The sequence below is a fragment of the Erythrolamprus reginae genome, chromosome 1 (genome assembly GCF_031021105.1).
Source record: "Erythrolamprus reginae isolate rEryReg1 chromosome 1, rEryReg1.hap1, whole genome shotgun sequence".
NCBI lineage: Eukaryota > Metazoa > Chordata > Lepidosauria > Squamata > Dipsadidae > Erythrolamprus > Erythrolamprus reginae.
In genome coordinates, this window is record NC_091950.1 from 422,511,666 (window position 1) to 422,537,275 (window position 25,610).

The window sequence follows — 25,610 nt, forward strand, 5'->3', positions numbered from 1 at the left end:
CCGGGTCCTGTCGACTAAACAATGTCGTTTGGCCTTCTCTGTGGTGGCCCCGGCCCTCTGGAACCAACTCCCCCCCCCGCAGATCAGAACTGCCCCCACCATCCTTGCCTTTCGTAAGTGGTTGAAAACTCACTTGTGCCGCCCGGCATGGGGAAATTGACACCTCCCCAACTACAGTACTTGGTTTATGTATGGTTTGATTGGGTTGTGTGATTATTTTATTATAAGGGTTTTTAAATTGTGTCTTAAACATTGGATTTGTACATTGTTTATGATTGTTGTGAGCTGCCCCGAGTTTTCGGAGAGGGGCGGCATACAAATCTAATAAATTATAGAATTATTATTATTATTATTATTTATTATTTATTAGATTTGTATGCCGCCCCTCTCCGTAGACTCAGGGCGGCTCACAACACAATAAAACAATTCATAACAAATCTAATAATTTACAATTTAAAATATTTTAAAAACCCCATTATTAAGCAGACAGACATACAAACATACCATACATAAATTGTATAGGCCCGGGGGAGATGTCTCAATTCCCCCATGCCTGATGACAAAGGTGGGTTTTGAGGAGTTTACGAAAGGCAAGGAGGGTAGGGGCAGTTCTAATCTCTGGGGGGAGCTGGTTCCAGAGAGTCGGGGCTGCCACAGAGAAGGCTCTTCCCCTGGGGCCCGACAACCGGCATTGTTTAGTTGACGGGACCCAGAGAAGGCCGACTCTGTGGGACCTAACTGGTTGCTGGGATTCATGCGGCAGAAGGCGGTCCCGGAGATATTCTGGTCCGGTGCCATGAAGGGCTTTATAGGTCATAACCAACACTTTGAATTGTGACCGGAAACTGATCGGCAACCAATGCAGACTGCGGAGTGTTGGAGTGACATGGGCATACTTAAAGAAGCACATGATTGCTGTCGCAGCTGCATTCTGCATGATCTGAAGTTTCTGAACACTTTTCAAAGGTAGCCCCATGTAGAGAGCATTACAGTAGTCGAACCTCAAGGTGATTATAGAGGAGGAAGACTGCGAGGTCCTGGATGCTCTCTGAGCCTGGTTGTTTTCTTGCAAACGTTTCATGACCCAGCTAGGTGACGTCATTAGTGCTAGGTGGGAGTGGGGTTTGCGGAGTGGAGGAAGGAGAATAGGAGCAGGAGGAGAAGGAGGAGGGAGGAGGAGGCCTGGGGTCCTTGGCGTTCTCTGAACTGGTTGTTTTCTTGCAAACGGTTCATGACCCAGCTAGATAACATTATCAGTGAATGAGTGATTCACTGATAGAAGGGAGGGCGGGGCTTGCTCTCTTTTCATGCACAAGTGGTTTTCTCTGTCATTGTTGTTGTAGTTGGGAGTGTTCTTGGTAGTTCCTCCATTAGGATGTGGTTAATTGCTTGATTGTTTGTCTCAGTTCGGAGTTCCTGGACTGAGGTATTGTTTCCTGCTTGATAGTCTGGTGTTAATCTTGGTGTAATCCCTGTTTATCCGGCTGGGATTGTTAGCAGTGAGATTCATTCATTCATTCATTCATTCATTCATTCATTCATTCATTCATTCATTCATTCATTCATAATATTTATATGTGATTGGTTTAAGAGGAGAAATAGAAGTTTAAATTGAATTACTAAATTGAATTACCAGTCAGTGAAGCAGTGGAAGTGATGTACCGGTGTCTGGAGGCTGTTGGGGTCTGGATGGGTGTCAACAGACTCAAACTCAACCCTGATAAGATGGAGTGGCTGTGGTTTTGCCTCCCAAGGACAATCCCATCTATCCGTCCATTACCCTGGGGAGGGAATTACTAACCCCCTCAGAGAGGGTCCGCAACTTGGGCGTCCTCCTCGATCCACAGCTCACATTAGAGAAACATCTTCAGCTGTTGCGAGGGGGGCGTTTGCCCAGGTTCGCCTGGTGCACCAGTTGCGGCCCTATTTGGACCGGGAGTCACTGCTCACAGTCACTCATGCCCTCATCACCTCGAGGCTTGACTAATGTAATGCTCTCTACATGGGGCTACCTTTGAAAAGTGTTCGGAAACTTCAGATCGTGCAGAATGCAGCTGCGAGAGCAATCATGGGATTCCCTAAATACGCCCATGTCACACCAACACTCCGCAGTCTGCATTAGTTGCCGATCAGTTTCCGGTCACAATTCAAAGTGTTGGTTATGACCTATAAAGCCCTTCATGGCACCGGACCAGAATATCTCCGGGACCGCCTTCTGCCGCACGAATCCCAGCAACCAATTAGGTCCCACAGAGTGGGTCTTCTCCGGGTCCCGTCAACTAAACAATGTCATTTGGCGGGACCCAGGGGAAGAGCCTTCTCTGTGGCGGCCCCAGCCCTCTGGAACCAACTCCCCCCAGAGATTAGAATAGCCCCCACCCTTCTTGCCTTTCGCAAGCTTCTTAAAACCCACCTCTGTCGTCAGGCATGGGGGAACTGAGATATTCTTTCCCCCTAGGCTTCCACAATTTATGTATGGTACGTTCGTATGTATGATTGGTTTTAAAATAAGGGTTTTTATCTTCTTTAGTATTGGATTGTCGCATGTTGTTTTTACCACTGTTGTTAGCCCCCCCGAGTCTACGGAGAGGGACGGCATACAAATCCAATAAAATGAAATGAAATACGACAATAACAATGTGTTAAGACATGTATGTATTGACGAAAAGATGAGACATGATGCAAATACAACTGTTTTTGTGAAGACAAAATTTGGATGTACAGTAATTAAATTAATTAACAAAGAGTGTACTGAAGGCGGTTTAAAAAACAACAATAATAATAATAGAAAAGATATTGATAACCAAAAAGAACAATAGTGAATGCCGATGATTTCTATTCACCAGAAAATAACTTGATATTTGAAAAGATTGAAACTTTCCTCCCCCCAAGAGGATATGATGAGATTTTCTTTTTATGTTATTTGTAATTTTGTAACGGTTCATAGTATTTTTTGTTTTGTTTTGTTTGTTTCGGTGTACTGTATGTTTTTTTTTGTGTGTGTTTTGCAAATGTACTGTATTGTAAATATATCAATGTATATACTTTTTTGAATATACAGTACAGTACTTTTTAAAACAATTTAATAAAAATTACTTTAAAAATATATTTACCGGTATATGCTGCCCAATTCCAAATGGATTCTGGGCTGCTTACAAAAGGGTCATTCTTTGTCAAGTGGACCAGGTGAAATTGAAGCCTTATTTGAAAAGAAACCATCACAAAAACAACATTGATAGGGAAAAAACATACTCTTTCTAATGAAATAAAAATGAAAACTATTGAAGGTGAGAAAACAGCGATAGAAGAAAACTTGCTCTTCTAATGAAGATGATTGAAGGTGAGAAAGCCAGAGCTCTCTGTTTTCTCACCTCCAGTCATCTTCATTTTTACTTCATTAGAAAGAGAATGTTTTTTTCTATCATGTGTGTTGTTTTTGTGACGGTTTCTTTTCAAATAAGGCTGCAAAAATCAGTCAAGTGGACACCTGGTCCACTTGACAAAGAATGACCCAATAATAACAGAGTACCTCCGGAACCGCCTGCTACCGCACAAATCCCAGCGACTGATAAGGTCCCACAGAATTGGCCTTCTCCGGGTCCCGTCGACTAAACAATGTCGTTTTGCGGGCCCCAGGGGAAGGGCCTTCTCTCTGGCGGCCCCAGCCCTCTGGAATCAACTCCCTCCGGAGATTAGAACTGCCCCCACCCTCCTTGTCTTTTGCAAACTATTCAAGACCCACCTATACCGCCAGGCATGGGGGAGTTGAGACACCTTTCCCCCAAGCTCTTTATATTTTATGTTTGGTATGTATGTGTTATTTGGTTTTTAAATATGATAGGGTTTTATATGCTTCTTTTTTCATATTAGATTTGTTTCGCTATAATATTGTTTTTCATTATTGTTGTGAGCCGCCCTGAGTCTTCGGAGATGGGCGGCATAGAAATCTAATAAATTATTATTATTATTAACAATTAATTAATTAATTAATTAATTAGATTTCTATGCTGCCCTGCTCCTGAGACTCCGGGCGGCTTACAACAGGGCAAATACAATACGTGAGAAATCTAATGTTTAAAATATTAAAGCATCAAATCTAAAAACATGTAAAAACTAGAAAATACCACATTCTAAAACCCTCGATTTCCCCCACATGTTTTGGTCCTTTCATTTTCCTTTTTGGAACTTTAGTTTCTTTTTTAAAATGACGTTTAAATTTGGCTTATATCCGCCTTATGATTTATCCATATGAACAGAGAGCAGACTGCCTTCCCATCAACACTGATGGCGTTACCTAGTTTGGTTATGAAACGTCTGCAAGAAAACAATAAATCAACGCCACAGTGTTCCCCCCCCCGCTCCACTTCTTCATCTGTGGGGGGGGGGCGCATATGCAGGGGGCGCTCGCTTTGCATTTTGGGGCCTCGTTTTGGCTTCCAGGTTGGGGCAGGAGGCCTTCGAGAACCAAAATGGGGCATGGGGGGGCCTTGCATGGCGCTCAGGTTGGGCCTGGAAAGCCACCTGCCCTGTTCTGCCTGACTGGCTCGGCAATGCGTAATAGTCCAATGAAAAGAAATCAAACATACACGTGCTCTGCTAATCAGCAAACTTGTATTAGATAAACAAAAATAGCTTACTCAAAAAACAGTTCTTAATGTCTGAAAACAATGCAAGGCTTACTTCAGCTGCATACAAAAAACACAGGGAAAACCAAACAAAGACAACCTGGAATGAGCAACGACGTTTCAGGAGTCCTTTTGAATCTTTGAAGCAAACAGCAAGTGCCAGAGTTTTCACCTCCCACTTGTCTGAAAAAACTGGGTTGAAAACTCCAAAGGAACAGAAACTTCAAAGCAGGAACCACAAAACAACACAGATAAACAGCCACAGTTTGCCTTGGCCTTTGTTCCCTTTTATCCCTTTATCCCTCATTAAGGCAACCACACCCAGCCCAGGTGCTCCTATAATGATTTGTAATACTCCTTAAAGCGATCCCTTCTTTGCATAGCTCTTCGGCTACGTACATCAATATATTGATCTGCAGAAGAACTCAGGGAGGAAAGACTGTCTGAGGGACTGTAGGCCAAATCCCCTGGGCTGTCTGCTGAATCCTGTGTCCCAGTGGCCTCCTCCTCCTGGCTGTCTGCCACATCTTCCTGGCTGTCAGCCAGGCTTTCACATTCACTTTGTGCCGCGTCTCTCCCATCTGTGGGAGCAACGGCTGGCCCAGGCCCAAACACAACATGCCCCAACCTGGAAGCCAAAAATGGGCAAGTGGCGCAGAGCGCATGCACAAGGGCGCATGGGGTCACACACACAGGATGCCCATGAATGTGTGGAGTTGAATGCGCACGCATGGAGATTGTGTGTGAGTGTTTAGGCACAGGGCGCGTAGGGAGATTGCGCACACATTGGATCATTGAGGACCTGTAGACTGCACAAGTCAAAAAGAGGGCTGTGAAAATATTGACGGACCCCTGGCATCCTGGACATAAACTGTTTCAACTCCTGCCCTCAAAACAATGTTAAAGAGCACTGCACACCAAGATACAAGAACAGGGTTTTTCCCCCCGAATGCCATCACTCTGCTAAACAAATAATTCCTTCAACACTTTCAAACTATACAATAAGTCTGCACTACTATTACTACTAGTTTTTTCTCATCATTCCTATCACTCATTTCCTCCCACTTATGATTGTATGACTGTAGCTTGTTGCTTGTATCCTGAAAATTTATATTAATATTGATTGTTTCCTCATTGCTTATTTGATCCCGATGACAATCATTGTGTTTTTTACCTCCTGATTCTTGACAAATGCATCTTTTCTTTGATGTCCACTGAGAGCATCTGCACCAAAGAGAAATTCCTTGTGTGTCCAATCATCACACTTGATGACTTGTGGACTTCAACTCCCAGAATTCCTGAGCCAATCATGCTAGCTCAGGAATTCTGGGAGTTGAAGTCCACATGTCATAGAAGAGCCAATTTGGCCTACCCCTCGACTAGTAGACCTCCAGGGTCCTTTCCAGCTCTGTTAATCTGTTAATAAATACCACTGGTTTTCGTCTTATTTTGTCTGTAAAAGATAAACATTTTGGTTCTAAGAAGGCCCTGATGATAACCTTCCAGATTTCGGAGAAATTAAAAAGCCAAGATCATAAACCTGCCGAGACTACACTGATTGAGTTCATTAAGTCTTTCCTGATAAGTTTCATGCTTAAGACCTTCATCACAATTATGACAGATCACAGCTTGAACTATCTTGATTTGCATGTAATGAGTCTCTCTCATATATTATGTTTCACCCTTTAAGTTGCATTACTAAAATAAATGAACTTTTGCACGATATTCTAATTTTTCGAGTTTCACCTGTATTTCCATTCACTGTTTCTCTGTCTGTATCTCCATATCTATCCATCTCTCTACCCTTTCTATCTATTTATATGTTCATACAATCTCTGTTGTGGTTAGCTCTGGCCCAGCTCCTGCCCCAAGGACTGTGGATGTGGGGGAGACATCCACACGCTGCAGGCCTGTTTTGCCCCTGGTGGAATCTGATGATGAAGGCTCCTCTGACCAAGAAGACATGAGTGACAGGGAGGAGGAGAGTGTGGCAGACAGCTCAGAAGGAGATCAATTCTCTAGCTCCTCCTTGGATTCAGAACAAGAGTTAATGATACAGCCACGCATGCGGAGAGCGATGCATAGGCAGCAACAACTGAGAGATTATTATCAAAAAAAATGAGGCCACCTGTGGTTAGGTGGGGCTGTGGTCATTAGTGAGGCTGCTATAAATAGCAGCCTGTGGGTTTGGCCATTGTGGAGGATTATCTGATCCTTGTGTTTCGTGACTGGTTTACTGACTTTGACCTTTTGTGTGCTGATTTTTCCATGCTTTGAAACTAAACCAGAGCAAAGTGTGTTTCACTTTGTGAAAGAAGAAGGACTGTGAATTGCCTCACAGCTGCAAGCTAAGTATCACAGAACTGATAAGGGACTTGTACAAATTACCAGTTTGTTTGGAGACGAGTGCTCTTGGCTATACCAAAAGAGGGCTTAGGTTAAGTGAATTTTCATTAGAAAGAACATTGTTTTGAATTTTCAAACGTGTGTGTGTCTGAAATTTGTACCTGTGAATTTTTGGGAGGAGTCTACCAGAGAGCCCGACAGAACAATCTCTATCTCTCCATTTATTCCTCCATTTATCCCTCCATCTCTTATCTATTTGTTTCTTTATCTATCTATGTCTGTCTTTCAATCTCTCCATAATCATTTTCAACGTTTTCATGGTATGGAACCATAAATTAATTTTGGAATCTGGCTGTTCCCAATGTTTTTATTTATTTTATTTTAAAGAGATAATAATGATTCCCTCCTTGGTCTTGGGGCTCCCTAACGCTCCCGTGGTTCTTCCTAGGCCGTTTCCTGGACACCTGGTGGCCCAGCATTCTTGATCCCACAACTTTGCAAAAAAAAAAAACACGCCGAAGACAATGTCCAGTTCAAGCTACCCTCCCAATCAAGGAGCGTTCAGCGTGGAGCAGGGCCGATACCCGGCACATTCGGTCCAGTACACCTTTCCTGGTGGCCGGCACCAGCAGGCAAGTAACAGCAGGGGGGATTCTGGGTAATCCTGCATGACCTTCTCCCGGATTCCTGGCTTCTACACACAAGAAGTCCTCTACATATGACAACAGTGTAGCCTGAAATTGATGTTGCCAAGTGAGACAGGTGGTTAAGCGAATTATGCCCCGTTTTACGGTCTGTCTTGCCATGGCTGTTCAGCGAATCAACTGCGGCTGCTGAGTTAGTCCCATGGCTTTCTGACGCTACAGTTCACCAAAGGGATGTGCACGTTTTAAGATACGTTTCGGCCGTCCAGGAAGGACGTCTTTGTGACATCAAAGCTCCGCCCATGGAATTCCCTATTGGGATTCCCCACCTCCTTTCCAGCCTCCCGACCGGCCCGACAGCTCCGCAGCTATTTTGAAAAGCTAACAGCTGGGCGGCGGCGGGGCTTCTCAGCGTCCTCCTGAACCCGAACGCCGACCCCGAACTTTTGAAGAACTTCCGGGTTCGGCATTGGGAGAACGCTGAGAAGCCCCCCGGCTGTTTCAAAAGGCGACAGCCGGGCGGTGGCGTTTTTTTGCGTTTTTTTTTTCTTGCACGCATTAATTGATTTTACATTGTTTCCTATGGTTTCGCCTTATGACCCTCCTCCGGGAACCAATTAAGTTCGTAAGACGAGGTATTACTGTATTTAATTATTTCCTATTTTAAAAGTAATTAAGGATAATACAAAGATACTAGAGAAGGAAGGGCAATAAAAAAAACTATTAAGTATTCAATAAATAGTGCATAAACTTACTACCTTCACTGCATCCCTCCCCGTGGGGGGGTAGCTGCCCATCACTGTTTTCGGCCTTGAGGAATGCGCCCCCCCTCCCTCTCTCTCCCTGCTCTCCACCAACTCCTTTCACTCGTTCCTTCCTAGGAGTTTGCAGTCCCGGATTTCCGCACGTCCCACTTGGAAGTCAGCCAGGGTAGCCAACTTCTGCAACAGCAGCAGCAGCTGCGCCGCCGGCCTTCGTTGCTCTCCGAATTTCATCCCGGCTCGGACCGGTAAGCGTTGGCGTTTCCCCCTTCTTGCACTGATGATGTTCCCTAGCTGGGTAAAGAAACGTCTGCTCAGAGAGAACCAAGGCACCCTCCTCCTCTTGTCCCGTTCCTCCCGTGTTCCTCTCTGTAAACCCCCTTCCCTTCTAGCCCCTACATGGCATTGGACCAGATTACTTACAGGGCCGTCTTTTGCCTCACATATCCCAGCGGCCGGTTGGGTCATAGAAACCTATAAGATTGACGGCAGAAAAAGACCTCCTGGTCCATCTAGTCTGCCCTTATACTATTTCCTGTATTTTGTCTTAGGATGGATATATGTTTATCCCAGGCATGTTTAAATTCAGTCACTGTGGATTTACCAACCACGTCTGCTGGAAGTTTGTTCCAAGCATCTACTACTCTTTCAGTCAAATAATATTTTCTCACGTTGCTTCTGATCTTTCCCCCAACTCACCTCAGATTGAGCCCCCTTGTCCTTGGGTTCACTTTCCTATTAAAATACTTCCTTCCTGAACCTTATTTAACCCTTTAATATATTTAAATGTTTTGATCATGTCCCCCTAACAGCATCGTTGTTAGAAGGCAGTGAAGAGAAAGGGAAGGTAGGAAGGAAGGAAGGAGGGAGGGAGGAAAGGAGGGAGGAAGGAAGAGGAGGAGGAGGGAGGGAGGGAGGAAGGAAAAGAGGAGGAGGATGACTGGAAGGACCTTGGTACTCTCTGAGCTTGAATGTTTTCTTACAGACGTTTCATGACCCAACTAGAAAATAGCATCAGTGCTGGAAGAGAGTGAAGAGGAGGAAGAGGGAGGGAGGGAGGAAGGAAGATAAGGAGGAGGAGGAAGACTAAGACTGTGGGGTCCTTGATGCTCTCTGAGCTGGGTGGTCTTCTTGTGGACATTTCATGACCCAACTATGTAACATCATCAGTACTAGCAGGGAGTGGGGGTTTGATTAGGCTGTTGTTCACTCTTTGGTTGTTTATCTGAGTTTGAAAAGAATAGAACAATAGAATAGAAAATAGAATAAAACAGAACAGAATAGAATGTAGAATGTAGAATATGGAATAATTTGAAAATAATGGAAACATGGAAACATAGAAGATTGACAGCAGAAAAAGACCTCCTGGTCCATCTAGTCTGCCCTTATACTATTTCCCGTATTTTATCTTAGGATGGGATCTACGTTTATCCCAGGCATGTTTCAATTCAGTGACTGGATTGACCAACCACGTTTGTTCCAAGCATCTACTACTTACTCTTTCAATAAAATAATATTTTGTCATGTTGCTTTTGATCTTTCCCCCAACTAACTTCAGATTGTGTCCCCTTGTTCTTGGGTTCACTTTCCTATTAAAAACACTTCCCTCCTGAACCTTATTGAATCCTTTATTTAACCTATTTAAATGTTTCGATCATGTCCCCCCTTTTCCTTCTGTCCTCCAGACTAGACAGATGGAGTTCATTAAGTCTTTCCTGATCAGCCTTTCCTCTTCTTCCCCCCAGGCCTCAGGAGAGGAGGTCAGGCTATGAGTCCCAGTTCCACTCTGGCCCTTCCCAAGGCGATCATGACGCGCTGGACTCCAAGCGGCCGCGCTTGGACCAGGTTTCCGACTCGCATTACCAGCGGCTCAATGCCACGGCGATCCTGCCCATGGCCCACCAGCCCCAGGAAGGGCTGCGCTCCTCGGACCTCAAGAAGGTAATGCAGAGACCCCTGGTGGGTTTTGGGGGATTTTGGGGGGTGGGTTGAACAGCCAATCAATGGATAATACAGGCGGTCCTCAAATTATGACCGGTCTTGCACCCAAAAGTTCTGTCGCGAAGCGAGTTAGTTGCTAAGTGAATTTCGGCCCATTTTATGACCTTTCCTGCCACGGTTGTGAAGCGCGAATCCCTGCAGTCGTTAAATTAGTCACACGGTTATTAAGGGGAATTTGGTTTCCTCCTTGACTTCGCTTTTCAGAAGGCCGTCAAAAGGAGATCATGTGACCCCACGACACTGCGATAGTTGGATTTCCAGTTTGCCTGTTGTGCTATTTTGCCTGCTGTGCAAAAATGCCCCAAAAGACAAACCGCAAGTTTGAAAAAAAATGGATTTCCGGTTTGACTGTTGTGCTGTTTTTCGCACTCCGGAGCCTTTGGGGGAAGCTTCCTGAAGCCCCAGAGGGCGACAAACGGCCCAACAGGCAAACCAGAAGTTTGAAAAACGTACTTCTGGTTTGCTGTTGTGCTGTTTTTCACATTCTGGAGCCTTGAGGGAAGGTTCCTGAAGCCCTGGAGTGCGAAAAACAACACAATGGGTAAACCAGAAGTCCGTTTTTTGAAGGCTGAAAGCTCCAGAAGGCAAAACGGCCTTCCCCAAGGCCAAAAATGAGCTGGCCAGCATGCTGGAACTGCCATAGGCCAACGTCTGGTGTGCCCTCCGATATGGCTCCACGCGCCACCTGTGGCACCTGTGCCATAGGTTCACCATCACGGGTATAGGCTCTCCTGCTTTGGCAGGGGGTTGGACTAGATGACCCCTCCACCCCCAAAGTCCCTCCCAACGCTATTCTGAATTCAACGCTTGCATTGGCTGCCGATCAGTTTCCGGTCACAATTCAAAGTGTTGGTCATGACCTTTAAAGCCCTACATGGCATTGGACCAGATTACCTCCAGAACCGCCTGCTACCGCACGAATCCCAGCGACCGATAAGGCCCCACAGAGTTGGCCTTCTCCGGGTCCCGTCGACTAAACAATGTCGTTTGGCGGGCCCCAGGGGAAGAGCCTTCTCTGTGGCAGCCCCGGCCCTCTGGAACCAACTCCCCCTGAAGATTAGAATTGCCCCCACCCTGCCTGTCTTTCGTAAACTACTCAAGACTCATTTATACTGCCAGGCATGGGGGAGTTGAGATATTCCTTCCCCCTAGGCCATTATAAGTTATGTATGGTATGTCCGTGTGTATGCTTGGTTCTCCGTACTGAAGGAGCGGGTCCAGCAGTCACATGGGTTGCTCATGTCCAATCCGGTGGAACTGAGCCTAGTGTTAAAAAAGCTTGCCGGATCCGCCCCTTCCCCAGAATTCGCTCAGTTCGCATATCCTGCGGTTGTATTGTGATAGCTCGTTCAACATTCTAACACCTTCCCTTCGATCTTTTCCTTCAAAAGTAGTAAGAATTGTTTATCCTTATTTATTTACTTGCACTAATAGCGCCAGCCGTTTGTGGCTCGGCTTTTTTCCTTGGGAGAAGTTGCGGTTTCGTTTTCCCCCGGCTGTTTTGCCGTTTACGATCCCCGCTGCCGCTTGTGGATTCTTTTAATCCTTTGGCCTGGAGGTCTTGGTGCAAGTATTGATTCATTGATTCATTATTGTATAAAACATTAAAGGGCTTAAGAAATACCTCCTGCGGAGTGAGACGCTTGTTCTAGTCTCCTGGACTTAGTCGATCGCTTCCCCTTTAAGAATTTTATTACGGAGCGATTTTTCGGCGCGAAGGCCTTCGCGCCCTTTTTAAATTTAGGTCTCTCGTGTTGGCCTCCTGCCAGCCGCGTAGGCCTCAGTCCACCGCGTGGATCCCGGAGTGGGCTTTGGGACGCTCAGGCTTAATTCTCCACCGGCTAAGCCTCCAACCAGAGTGCCTTGGTTACTTTAATTAAAGTTTAGGGAGGCTGGCCACGCTGTATTTGGGGGCACGAACTCTGGGTTTGCCCAGATTGTCCTCAAGTCTCAGCAGCTCCGAGGCCTCGGAGCAGGATCCATTCCTCTTGGGAAGGCTTTGAAATTCTTCTCCCTAATTATTCAGTTACTTGGCTCAGCCTGGTCTTCTGTTAATTGTCAGACTATGGCTACTTTTCCCAAGAGAGGCACAACTAAAGGTCCCAGAGAGGCCAGGCCTACAGGCGATGAGATTATCAGTATCCCCCAGGCCTCGACCTCCTCTTCTTCAGGGGCCCGCCCCTCGACCAAGGTCACCAGGGCTGAGAAGAGAAGGGACCTAGCCCTACAAAGAATCCATGACAAATCAGCAAAGCGTTTGAAAGTACAGGCCCAAGTACTCAGTAGTCAAGACCCCCCAGAGGCTTCTAGTCTGCCTCCTTCTGGGGTCCCTGTGTTATCTCTGGATGAGCCAAACCTAGACAGACCCCAACCTAACCTATGGGGAATAGGTCCAGAGGAACCAGATCTTATTGAAGATTCCCCCCAGCCAGGATCCTCCCAGGCCCTCAGGGATTCTTCTGCCATTCCTGCTGATATTTCTAGTTTACCTCCTGAATTCCAATCTATTTTTTCTGTGTTGTCCAAGGCCATTGATGCTAAATTCTCTACCATCAATGAGCTTCCCTTACCTCCTCCACCTCCTCGTCCCTCCCGCCCCTTGGGTTCTCCCCCAGCGGTTAGAGCTCCTATTCAGGATGATTCAGATTCCTCTCAGGACGAATATGAGGATATGGAGGAGGATGAGGATCCCTTTCAAGGCCTCTCAGATGATGAGGAATCCCAAATAAAGGTTCCTTCTCCAATTACTATTTTTCCTTCTCAATTGTTTAAATCTCTCCTCCTCAAAGCTAGAATTTCTACGGGATTGGCGGCCCAGGAGAAACAGGCCTCCACATCCACTGATCCCCCGGAGGAGAATTTACCTTACTTCACAGAGGAACAGGAGGATAACGAGGTAATTCCTATGCCTAAATTGTTTAAAGATGCCTTACTTAAGCAGTGGGATTTTCCAGCCTCTGGGCTTAATCCCTCAACCAAGGACAGGAAATTGTACAAACTTTCCTCTTCCTATGAGGAGCTCCTATCCTTTCCTAAACCGGATGAACCTGTCAAGATCCTTCACTCGGCGGCTGCTGTGCCAGGCGAAGCAGAGGAAGTCCTCCGCCCAGAGGACAAGCGGATTGAACAAATGCTCAAAGAGGATTCACCGCAGATTCCTGGGCCATTAAAAGTTCTGCAGCGGCTTCCTTTTTCTCCAGAGCTATGCTTCTCTGGCTTCGCCAACTTCAACAGCATATTCCTCCCGATGACTTGAGAGGTCAACAAGACTTCAACAAGGTCTTTGCAGCTGCTCAGTACGTGGCTGATGCCACTTTACAATCTACTAGATTTTCTGCTAAGTCTATTGCAGCTTCTACAACGGCAAGAAGACTCCTATGGATTCGCCCTTGGCAAGCGGGAGTACGCCAGAAGTGGCAGTTATCCCTGGGACCCTTAAAGCGCGACCTTCTTTTCGGTGATCTTCTGGATCCACTCCTCACGGAAACCACGGACAAGAAGAAAGTTTTGGGTCCAACCACCAAAAAGGCTACCAAAACGCAGTCCTTTCGTCGCCCAGGGCGTCAGCAAGATCAAGCGGCTTCCTATCAGAGATCTCCAGGTCAGTATTCCCCCCGTTTTCGTTCCCAAGGTAGGAACTCCAGGGGCAGAGGGTTTCGCTTCCAAAGGGGAGCGTCCTCTAACAGGGCTTCAAAGAAACCTAGATGGTAATTTTTCCTCAATTCCCATAGGTGGTCGCCTAGCCCATTTCGCCTCTAATTGGCGTCTCACCTCCAAGGACCCCTGGGTCATTGACACTGTTCAAACAGGCCTTCTTTTAGAATTTATTTCTCCCCCCCCGAAACGTTTTATTTCCTGCCCTTCTCCCAGGTCCTCCTCAGATTGTAACCGTATGGAGGAGGCCATTTCCCACTTATTGTCCATCAGAGCCATCCAACCGGTTCCTTCCGGTCAGAAGGGTCTAGGTTTTTACTCCATCCTATTTATGGTTCCAAAATCCTCCGGAGGTTGGAGAGCTATTTTGGATTTAAAGAAGCTGAACCTATTCATCAAATATAGGAAGTTTAAGATGCACTCCTTATCATCTATTTTGGCCGCCATCCACACGGGAGATTTCATGGTCTCTTTAGACCTCACGGAGGCTTACCTCCACATTCCTATAGCCAAATGCCACAGAAAATTTTTGCGTTTCTCTTTTCAAGGCAGGCATTTCCAGTATAGGGCGATGCCATTTGGCCTTTCCTCGGCCCCTCGGGTTTTTACAAAGCTCTTGGGGTCCCTGGCGGCCTATATCCGGGCGTCTCCCATTCACATTTTATGTTATCTTGATGATATTTTGATTCATGGGAACTCCCTAGAGAAAGTGAAAACAGACCTTTCTGTCACCATGTCAGTCCTTCAGGACCATGGATTTTCCATCAACTTTGATAAAAGTCATCTCCAACCTTCCACATCCATTTTACACCTGGGATCCATTATTAATTCAGAATCCTCCCAGGTCTTTCTCTCTCCCGAGAGAAAATTCAGTATAGGGGAGTTAATTTCTTGCATTTTATCTAAACCTTCAGTATCCATAGTATCCCTGTCTTCCCTTTTGGGGAAGATGGTGTCATGCATAGGCATCATTCCCTGGGCTCGCCTTCATGCTAGGGAACTACAGTGGCTCCTATTACCCTTTCAGAGATCGGGGCACAGCAACTCAAATCGTCGCATTGTCATCCCACCAATTGTTCGCAGATCCTTCAAGTGGTGGAAGTCTCCGGCCATGGACAAAGGATCCCCGTTCAGGTGCCCGGATCAATTTGTCATCACCACAGATGCCAGTCTATCGGGATGGGGCGCCCACGCCCAGGGGATGATAGCCCAGGGCACGTGGTCCCCGGAGGAAGCTTCCAAGCCAATCAATTGGCTAGAGTTAAGAGCCGTTTCCCTGGCTCTGAAGCATTTCTCTCCTCGCATTCCCAACCGGCACGTTCTCATTCTCACCGACAACATTGCCACAAAAAGCCATATCTGCAGACAGGGGGGCACGAGATCCAAAGCCCTCATGAGGGAGGCCCTCAAGTTAGGCCTTTGGGCGGAAAAACATCTTCGGTCGCTCCTAGCCGACCACATCTCGGGGAGCCTCAACGTCCAGGCGGATTGGCTATCTCGAGCAACGATAGACCCAGGAGAGTGGAACCTCCATCAAGACCTGTTCCATCAAATCAGCCTCAGATTCGGCCTACCAGTCCTGGATCTCTTCGCGACCAATGCGAACGCCCAACTCCCTCGCTTCTTTTCCAGATTTCCATCCCCGGGAGCAGAAGCAATCAATGCCCTCCGGAGCCCATGGCCTCCAGGCCTACTCTACGCATTCCCTCCAATTCCAATTCTCCCGGATGTGATTCACAAGGTCCTCACCGAGAGGGCCCGAGTAATCTTAATCGCCCCTCATTGGCCCCGCCGGCCCTGGTTCGCGGATCTCCAACAGTTGTCCGTCCAGGACCCTTGGCGACTCCCCGTTTCGGGGGATATGCTGCGGCAGGGGGCCTCATTCCATCCAGACCCGGAGTGGTTCCACCTCACCGCCTGGCTGTTATCAGGAGAGACTTAGAACTGCGTGGTCACGACCCCGATACAGTGGAGGTCATTTTAAAGGCCAGAAGGGGTTCGACCAATCGAATCTACGACCACACGTGGTCCAAGTTTCACCAGTGGTGTCTACAGGAAGGCTTTTCTCCCCTGTGCATTCCCATACACAGAATCATTTCCTTCCTTATGCAAGGTTTCCATAAAGGACTTTCCACCAGCACCCTCCGGCGTCATCTGGCGGCCATTTCCTCTGTCCTAGGGGGCCCCCGCAGACAGCCTCTCCGATCCTTCCCAGAAGTTCAGGAATTCCTCAAGGGCATAGCCAACCTTAGACCTTCCAAGGTCCACAGGTATCCATCCTGGGATTTGCCACGGGTTCTCCACTCCCTCACGCAGGCACCATACGAACCCCTAAAATCGGCGTCCCTCAGATACCTATCCTTTAAAGTAGCATTTCTGGTGGCTATTACCTCTGCCCGACGCATTTCGGAGCTGGCTGCCCTCTCAATCAGGCAGGACCTTTGTCAATTTCATCAGGACAAGGTAGTCTTGCGATTGGACCCCACCTTCTTACCCAAGGTCAGTTCCATGTTCCACAGAACTCAGGATATTGTCCTACCTTCCTTCTGCCTCCAACGAGACCATCCCTTGGCAATTAGATGGCACACCCTGGATCTCATTAGAGCGCTGAGAATCTATATCCAACGCACAGGACCCTTTCGGAGGTCAGAAGCACTTTTTATAGCCTATCACCCCAGAGTCATGGGTGCCAAAGTGTCTTCAACAGTAATAGGCCGTTGGATCAGAGGGACTATATCTAAGGCCTATGAGTCGGCCTCCCTCTCAGTTCCAAGGAACATCACAGCGCATTCCACCAGGAGCGCAGCCACTTCGGCCGCTTGGGCGACTCAAGCCCCGTTGGAGGAGGTCTGCAAAGCAGCCACTTGGGCCTCGCCAAATTCCTTCATCAGGCACTACAAGATTGATTCATACGCTTCAGCGGACGCTGCCTTCGGCAGAAGGGTACTCCAATCCGTTATCTCACACGATAGCAATCTAATCCCATCCTAGGGACCATCTATTGGGTATGTCCCATGTGACTGCTGGACCCGCTCCTTCAGTACGGAGAATAGGCGTTGATTGCTTACCTGAACGCCTCTTCTCGTACGGTGAGCGGGTACAGCAGTCACTTCCCGCCCTTGTATGTGTCTTCTTTACTTTCCTATAACCTTCTTCCTCTAACAATGAGAGTTGAACACTACAGAGCTTCACAGCTGAGCCTAGTCTATGGATTCGCGAATTCTGGGGAAGGGGCGGATCCGGCAAGCTTTTTTAACACTAGGCTCAGTTCCACCGGATTGGACATGAGCAACCCATGTGACTGCTGTACCCGCTCACCGTACGAGAAGAGGCGTTCAGGTAAGCAATCAACGCCTATTTTATAATAAGGGTTTTTAGTTGTTTTATTATTGGATTGTCACATGCTGTTTTTATTTTATTTATTTATTTATTAGTTATTTATTAATTAGATTTGTATGCCGCCCCTCTCCGCAGACTCGGGGCGGCTCACAGCAATAATAATACAATATAAACAAATCCAATATTTAAGTTTAAGTTAATTTAAAACCCCAATTTAAAAACCAATCATACATACTAACGTACCATGCATAAATTTTATAAGCCTAGGGGGAGGGAAAGTCTCAATTCCCCCATGCCTGACGACAGAGGTGGGTTTTAAGGAGCTTACGAAAGGTATTATCATTGTTGTTAGCCGCCCCGAGTCTACGGAGAGGGGCGGCATATCAATAAACAAACAAACAAACTCCCAGAATTGCCCAGCCACTGACCACCTTTTGCTGAGAATTCTGGGATTGGGGGAGCCTGACTATCGCACGGCTTAATATACTGCTCAAAAACCTCAAAGGGGACACTCCAATAACACATCATGGATCCGAATGAATGAAATATTCTCATTGAATCCTTTGTCCTGTACAAAGTTGAATGTGCACAACAGCAGGTGAAATTGACTGTCAATCAGTGTTGCTTCCTAAGTGGACTGTTTGATTCCCCAGAGGTTTGATTGACTTGGAGTTATATTTTGTTGTTTAAGTGTTCCCTTTATTTATTTTTTTGAGCGGTGTATTTGCTGTCTGACTTCAGGTCAAGTTTAAAAGGCCTGGCGGGCGATTAATGTTTAACTTGTGTTTTCCGAGCAAAGGTTGAGAGGTGGCAGGGCTGGTATTTTTTTTTGTCCTTTGTTGACATCTGGCCTCACCTTCCTGCCCGTCGCCAGCTGTTCTTGCTCTCATCTGCTCCCTGGGCTGCTTTCTGTGGACCACCTCTCTTTGATGGTGGACATGTGGCATGGACAGGTGTTATAATTGATTGATTTGATTTGATTTGATTTGATTTGATTTGATTTGATTTGAATGCCGCCCCTCTCCGCAGACTCGGGGCGGCTAACAACAGTAAAAAGACAACGTAAACAAATTTAATATTAAAAAATCTAAAAACCCCAATTTAAGAGATCAGTCATACATACAGTCATACCATACATAAATTCTATAAGCCATGGGGGAAGGGAATATTTCAATTCCCCCATGCCTGACGACAGAGGTGGGTTTTTAAGAGCTTACGAAAGGCAAGGAGGGTGAGGGCAACTCTGATAACTGGGGGGAGTTGGTTCCAGAGGGCCGGGGCCGCCACAGAGAAGGCTCTTCTCATGGGTCCCGCCAAACGACATTGTTTAGTCGACGGGACCCAGAGAAGGCCGACTCTGTGGGACCTAACTGGTCGCTGGGATTTGTGCGGCAGAAGGCAGTCCCAAAGATATTCTGGTCCGATGCCATGAAGGGCTTTATAGGTGATGACCAACACTTTGAATTGTGACCGGAAACCGATCGGCAACCAATGCAGACTGCGGAGTGTTGGTGTAACATGGGCATATTTGGGGAAGCCCATGATTGCTCTCGCAGCTGCATTCTGCACGATCTGAAGTTTCCGAACACTTTTCAAAGGTAGCCCCATGTAGAGAGCGTTACAGTAGTCGAGCCTCGAGGTGATGAGGGCATGAGTGACTGTGAGCAGTGACTCCCGGTCCAAATAGGGCCGCAACTGGTGCACCAGGCGAACCTGGGCAAACGCCCCCCCTCGCGACAGCTGAAAGATGTTTCTCTAATGTGAGCTGTGGATCGAGGAGGACGCCCAAGTTGCGGACCCTTTCTAAGGGGGTCAATGATTCTCCCCCCAGGGTGATGGACGGATAGATGGAATTGTCCTTGGGAGGCAAAACCCACAGCCACTCCGTCTTATCAGGGTTGAGTTTGAGTCTGTTGACACCCATCCATAATCCTAAAGAAGCTTCCCTATGAGCATCAGAGATATAGTCCGAGAGCCAGTTTGGTCTAGCGCAGTGGTTCTCAAACTTTCTAATGCCGTGACCCCTTCATGCAGTTCCTCGTGCTGTGGTGGCCCCCAATCATAAGTCTAGCACCAATCCTTCCAACTAGAGCTTGAAGCTGATTGGCAGGAAGGTCAGAGGGACACCCCCAGTGTAAACGCCTCATTGGTCGGATTGTAAAACTATGTTCCAAGGCGCCAGAATAGAAGGTTTAGCTCCTAACACCGGGGAAATTTGTCCTTTCTCATGGTCTTAGGCGGCCCCTGTGATACGGTCATTTGAGCCCCCCACAAGGGGTCCCGACCCCCAGGTTGAAAACCACTGTTCTGGGGGTTAAGGCAGTGATGGTGAATCTTTTTTCCTCAGGTGCCCAAAAAATGTGGGCATCAGTATTGCACATGCACAAGTGCCCACATCCATAATTCAATGTATCGGAGGGCGAAAACAGCTTCCCACATTCCCTGGAGGCCCTCCGGAGGCCAAAAGCGGCCTGCCTGTCTCCCAACTTCTGGTGGCCCCAGTAGGCTCGTGTTTTGCCCTCCCCAGGCTCTGAGAGAGGGTACAAAGCCCCCCCCCCCCCCCGAGGCTCTCTGGAAGCAAAAAATGCCCTCCCAAGCATCTGTGTGAGCCAAAAATGTGCTGACCAGCACACACATGCACATTGGAGCTGAGCTCGGGCAACAGCTCGCGTGCCAGCAAATTTGGCTCCAGGTGCCACCATAGGTTCGCCATCTGCATTGGTTGCCGATGAGTTTCCGGTCACAATTCAAAGTGTTGGTTATGTCCTATAAAGCCCTTCATGGCACCGGACCAGATTATCTCAGGGACCGCCTTCTGCCGCACGAATCCCAGCGACTGGTTAGGTCCCACAGAGTTGGCCTTCTCCGGGTCCCGTCGACTAAACAATGTTGTCTGGCGGGACCCTGGGGAAGAGCCTTCTCTGTGGCGGCCCCGGCCCTCTGGAACCAGCTCCCCCCTGAGATTAGAATTGCCCCCACCCTCCTTGCCTTTCGTAAGCTGCTCAAAACCCACCTCTGTCGTCAGGCATGGGGGAATTGAAATTTTCCCTTCCCCCTAGGCTTATAGAATTTATACATGGTATGTTTGTATGTATGATTGGTTCTTTAAATTGGGGTTTTTTAGATTATTTTTAATATTAGATTTGTTTACATTGTCTTTTTATTGTTGTTAGCCGCCCCGAGTCTTCGGAGAGGGGCGGCATACAAATCTGATTAATCAATCAATCAATCAATCAATCAATCACCGGGTTAAGGTATCAAATTAGAGACCGGGCGACAGTGAATTCTAGTCCCACTTTAGGAATGAAAGCCAGCTGGATGGCTTTGGGTCAGTTACCAGGAGACTGGGAGTTCTAGTCCTGTCTTAGGCCTGAAAGCTGGTTGGGTGACTTTAGTCCAATCCCCAGGAGATGATGAGTTCTAATCCTGCCTTAGGCATGAAAGACGACTGGATGGTTTTAGGCCAAACAACAAGAGACTGTGAGTTCCAGTCCCAATTTACCCATGAAAGTCACCGAGGTGACTTAGGGCCAATCCCTAGGAGACTGGGAGTTCTAGTCCTGCTTTAGGCACGAAAGCTGGCTGGGTGACTTTGGACCAATCCCCAGGCGACACTGAATTCTGGTCCTGCTTCAGGTCTAAAAGCCATCTGGGTGACCTTGGGCCAATTACTCCCAGGCCAATCTACCACAAAGGAATGTTGTTGTGATGAAAATAGGAGGAGAAAGTATTTTATGTGTTCACTGTCTTATAATTACTTATTTAAAAAGGGACTCTTTCCTTCCTTCCCTCTCTCATTCTCTCCTTCTGTCATTTATTCTCTCTCCCTCCCTCTCTTTCTCATTGTTGTTCTCTCTCTCATTCATTCATTCTTCCTCTTCCTCTCTCTCTCCCCCCTCTCTCATTCTCTCTCTGTCACTCTCATTCTCTCCCTCTCTCATTCATTCATTCATTCATTCATTCTTCCTCTTTCTCTCTCTCTCCCCCCTCTCTCCCTCCTTCCCTCTCTCTCTCATTCTCTCCCTCTCTTATTCATTCATTCTTCCACTTTCCACCTCTCTCCCTCCTTCCCTCTCTCTCTCATTCTCTCCCTCTCTCATTCATTCATTCTTCCACTTTCCACCTCTCTCCCTCCTTCTGTTCCTCTTTCATTCTCTCTCTCTCTCTCATTCATTCCTTCTTCCTCTTTCCCTCTATCTTCCCCTTCCTCCCTCCCTCTCTCATTCTCTCATTCTTTCCTTCTCTCATTCATTCCTTCTTCCTCGTTCCCTCTCTTTTTCCCTCCCTCTCTCATTCTCTCTCTCATTCATACATTCTTCCTCTTTCCCTCTCTCTTTCCCTCCCTCTCATTCATTCTCCCTCTTTCGCTCTCTCTCCCTCCTTCCCTTCCTCTCTCATTCTCTCTCTCATTCATTCCTTCTTCCTCTTTCCCTCCCTCTCTCTCTCATTCTCTCCCTCTCTCATTCATTCATTCCTCTTTCCCTCTCTCTTTCCCTCCCCCTCTCTCTCCCTCCTTCCCTCCCTCTCTCATTCTCTCTAATTCTTTCTTCCTCTTTCCCTCCCTCCCTCTCTCCCTCTCTCATTCATTCTTCCTCTTTCCCTCCCTCCCTCTCTCATTCTCTTTCTCATTCTCTCTCTCTCATTCTCTCTCTCATTCTTTCTTCTTCTTTCCCTCCCTCCCTCTCCCTCTTTCCCTTCCTCTCTCATTCATTCTTTCTTCCTCTTTCCCTCCCTCCCTCATTCTCCCTCTCTCTCCCCCACTCTCTCTTTCAAAATGGCAGGAGCCCATCTTCGGAGGCAAGCACGAGGGCCCTCTGTCGCCCATGTCGAGCCAGTCGTGCGGGGATGACCAGAATGCCTCCCCCTCCAAGCTGTCCAAGGAAGAGCTCATCCAGAGCATGGACCGGGTTGACCGGGAGATCGCCAAAGTGGAGCAGCAGATCCTCAAACTGAAGAAAAAACAGGTCAGCCATTTGCGGAGAACCCAGGGGGGGGGGGGGAGGGTGTCTGATTTTACGTAGTTCAGAAAATAGACACGGCCGTCCAACTCGCTCGTATTGACTCCGGATGGCTTCACAAAGGTTAAAACCCAGCAGAGCTAATCCCACCAGATGGACCAGAGAGGAGATCCATAACATTTTATTTCCAATGCAGATAAATTGTTCCGCAGGGAGTGGGGCCATCACAGAGAAGGCCCTTCTAGGTAACATCACCAGTTCTAGAAGGGAGCAGGGTTTGCGGAATGGAGAAGGAGGAGGAAGCGGACTGTGGGGTCCTTGGTGATCTCTGAGCTGGGTGGTTTTCTTGCAGACGTTTCATGACCCAACTAGCTAATAGCATCATTGTTAGAAGGCAGTGAAGAGAAAGGGAAGGTAGGAAGGAAGAAGGGAGGGAGGGAGGAAGAGGGGAAGGAGGAGGAGGAAGGGAGGGAGGGAGGAAGGAAAAGAGGAGGAGGATGACTGGAAGGTCCTTGGTACTCTCTGAGCTTGAATGTTTTCTTACAGACGTTTCATGACCCAACTAGAAAATAGCATCAGTGCTAGAAGAGAGTGAAGAGGAGGAAGAGGGAGGGAGGGAGGAAGGAAGGAAAGAGGAGGAGGAAGACTGTGGGGTCCTTGATGCTCTCTGAGCTGGGTGGTCTTCTTGTGGACATTTCATGACCCAACTATATAACATCATCAGTACTAGCAGGGAGTGGGGGTTTCTCTTTGGCCTTGATTAGGCTGTTGTTCACTCTTTGTTTGTTTATCTGAGTTTGAAAAGAATAGAACAATAGAATAGAAAATAAAATAAAACAGAACAGAATAGAATGTAGAATGTAGAATATGGAATAATTTGAAAATAATGGAAACGTGGAAACATAGAAGATTGACAGCAGAAAAAGACCTCATGGTCCATCTAGTCTGCCTGTATTTTATCTTAGGATGGATCTATGTTTATCCCAGGCATGTTTAAATTCAGTTACTGTGGATTTACCAACCACGTCTGTTGGAAGTTTGTTCCAAGCATCTACTACTTACTCTTTCAGTAAAATAATATTTTGTCATGTTGCTTCTGATCTTTCTCCCAATTAACCTCAGATTGTGCCCCCTTGTTCTTGTGTTCACTTTCCTATTAAAAACACTTCCCTCCTGAACCTTATTTAACCCTTTAATATATTTAAATGTTTCAATCATGTCCCCTCTTTTCCTTCTGTCCTCCAGACTATACAGATGGAGTTCATGAAGTCTTTACTGATAAGTTTTATGCTTAAGACCTTCCACCATTCTTGTAGCCCATCTTTGGACCCGTTCAATTTGATCAATGTCAGAAATCACTACCCCTAAATCCTTCTCTTCTGAAGTTTTTGCTAACACAGAACTGCCAATACAATACTCAGATTGAAGATTCCTTTTCCCCAAGTGCATTATTTTACATTTGGAAACATTAAGCTGCAGTTTCCATTGCTTTGACCATTTATCTAGTAAAGCTAAATCATTTACCATATTACAGACCCCTCCAGGAATATCAACCCTATTGCACACTTTAGAGTCATCGGCAAATAGGCAAACCTTCCCTACCAAACCTTCCCCTATGTCACTCATAAACATATTAAAAAGAATAGGACCCAGAACAGACCCTTGTGGCTTGTAACCTGTCTCTGCTCAGAATACTCGCCATTAACAACAACTCTCTGATGTCTACGCTTCAGCCAGCTGCAAATCCACTGAACTGTCCAGGGATTAAGTCCAATCTTCACTAATTTATCTATAAGTTCTTTATGTGGAACGGTATCAAAAGCTTTACTGAATAGAATCGAATAGAATAGAATAGAAGACTGACGGCAGAAAATAGAATAGAATAATAGAATAGAAAATAAAATAGAACAGAATCGAATATAGAATAGAATAGAACAATAGAATAGAAAACAGAACAGAATACAACATATAGAATATAGAATAATTTAAAAATAATAAAATTTGAAAATAATAGAATAGAATAATAGAACAGAAAATAAAACAGAGCAGAATAGAATATAGAATAGAATTTGAAAATAATAGAATCGAATTGAATAATTGAATAGAATGGAAAATAAAACAGAATAGAATATAGAATAGAATTGAATTAGAATAGACCCACTCGCTCTCTCTCTCTTTATCTCTCTATCTCTCTCGCCCTAAGTCTGTACCAATACTGCAGTGTTTGCAATGGCTGAGCCATGCCTCTCCCTCCAAACTTACCAGGGCAACATCTGGCCACTCCAGATGTTTGCCCTCTCTCTCTCTCTCTCTGACTCAGTGCCTACGCGTGTGGGGCTGACGTTCCTCTCCCCCCCCTCTTGTCTCTTAGCAACAGCTGGAGGAAGAAGCGGCCAAACCGCCTGAACCGGAGAAGCCCGTCTCGCCTCCGCCAGTGGAGCAGAAACACCGCAGCATTGTGCAGATCATCTACGATGAGAATCGGGTAACGCTTCCTTCCCTTCTCCGGTCCTCCCCCTTGCTTAGTCTTGCTAGGGGAACTTTGCATGGAGAGGATGGGTGGGCGGAGGGGGAGTCTCTCTCGTTGGGTCTTGAGGTCCTCCTCAACAGGTGCCTCTCCTTTTATCCATGCCCCCCCCTCTCAGCCCCTCTCAAACTCTTGTGATTCCCGGAGTTTTGTTTAGTTTGTTTTGTTTTGTTTCGTTTCGTTTATTTTATTTTATTATTATTTTTATTTTACTGTATTTTATTTCATTATTTCATTATTTTATTTTATTTTATTATTTTATTATTTTATTTTATTATTTTATTTTATTATTTTGTTTTATTATTTTATTTTATTTTATTATTTTATTTTATTATTTTGTTTTATTTTTTTACTTTATTTTATTTTTTATTTATTTTATTTTATTTTATTTTATTTGATATATTTGTCAAACAAGCATAGAATTATAGTTTGTATTAACATAACAAAGTAGAAAGTAGTGATAAAAAGGATAACAGGACAGTCGGACAGGGATGGTAGGCACAATAGTGCGCTTATGCAGGCCCCTTACAGACCTCTTAGGAAAGGGGAGGGGTCAACACACAGTAGATAATTTAAGGTTGAAGATTTTGGAGTTTGGGGTTAGTTGCGGTGTTGTGTTTTCTTGTGCGACACTGCGGAAAAATTGGGATTCCTCATGACTTGGGGTTGGGGCTTATTTATTTTATTTTTAATTAATTAATTTGTATACCACCCATCTATTAGCATTTAGATTTATGTCCTGCTTCACTGTGCTT

At 46.3% G+C, this 25,610-nt stretch overlaps 1 protein-coding gene across 1 annotated transcript in view; it reads left to right on the forward strand.

The window, feature by feature from the left end:
* NCOR1 (nuclear receptor corepressor 1) overlaps positions 1 to 25,610 on the forward strand; it is a 179,563-nt gene that overhangs the window by 18,039 nt on the left and 135,914 nt on the right. Inside the window, 5 exon segments of the mRNA XM_070735450.1 lie at positions 7,420 to 7,603; positions 8,497 to 8,624; positions 10,122 to 10,317; positions 22,152 to 22,334; positions 24,700 to 24,813. Coding sequence (XP_070591551.1) covers positions 7,496 to 7,603; positions 8,497 to 8,624; positions 10,122 to 10,317; positions 22,152 to 22,334; positions 24,700 to 24,813 — 729 coding nt within the window. The 5' untranslated portion in view covers positions 7,420 to 7,495.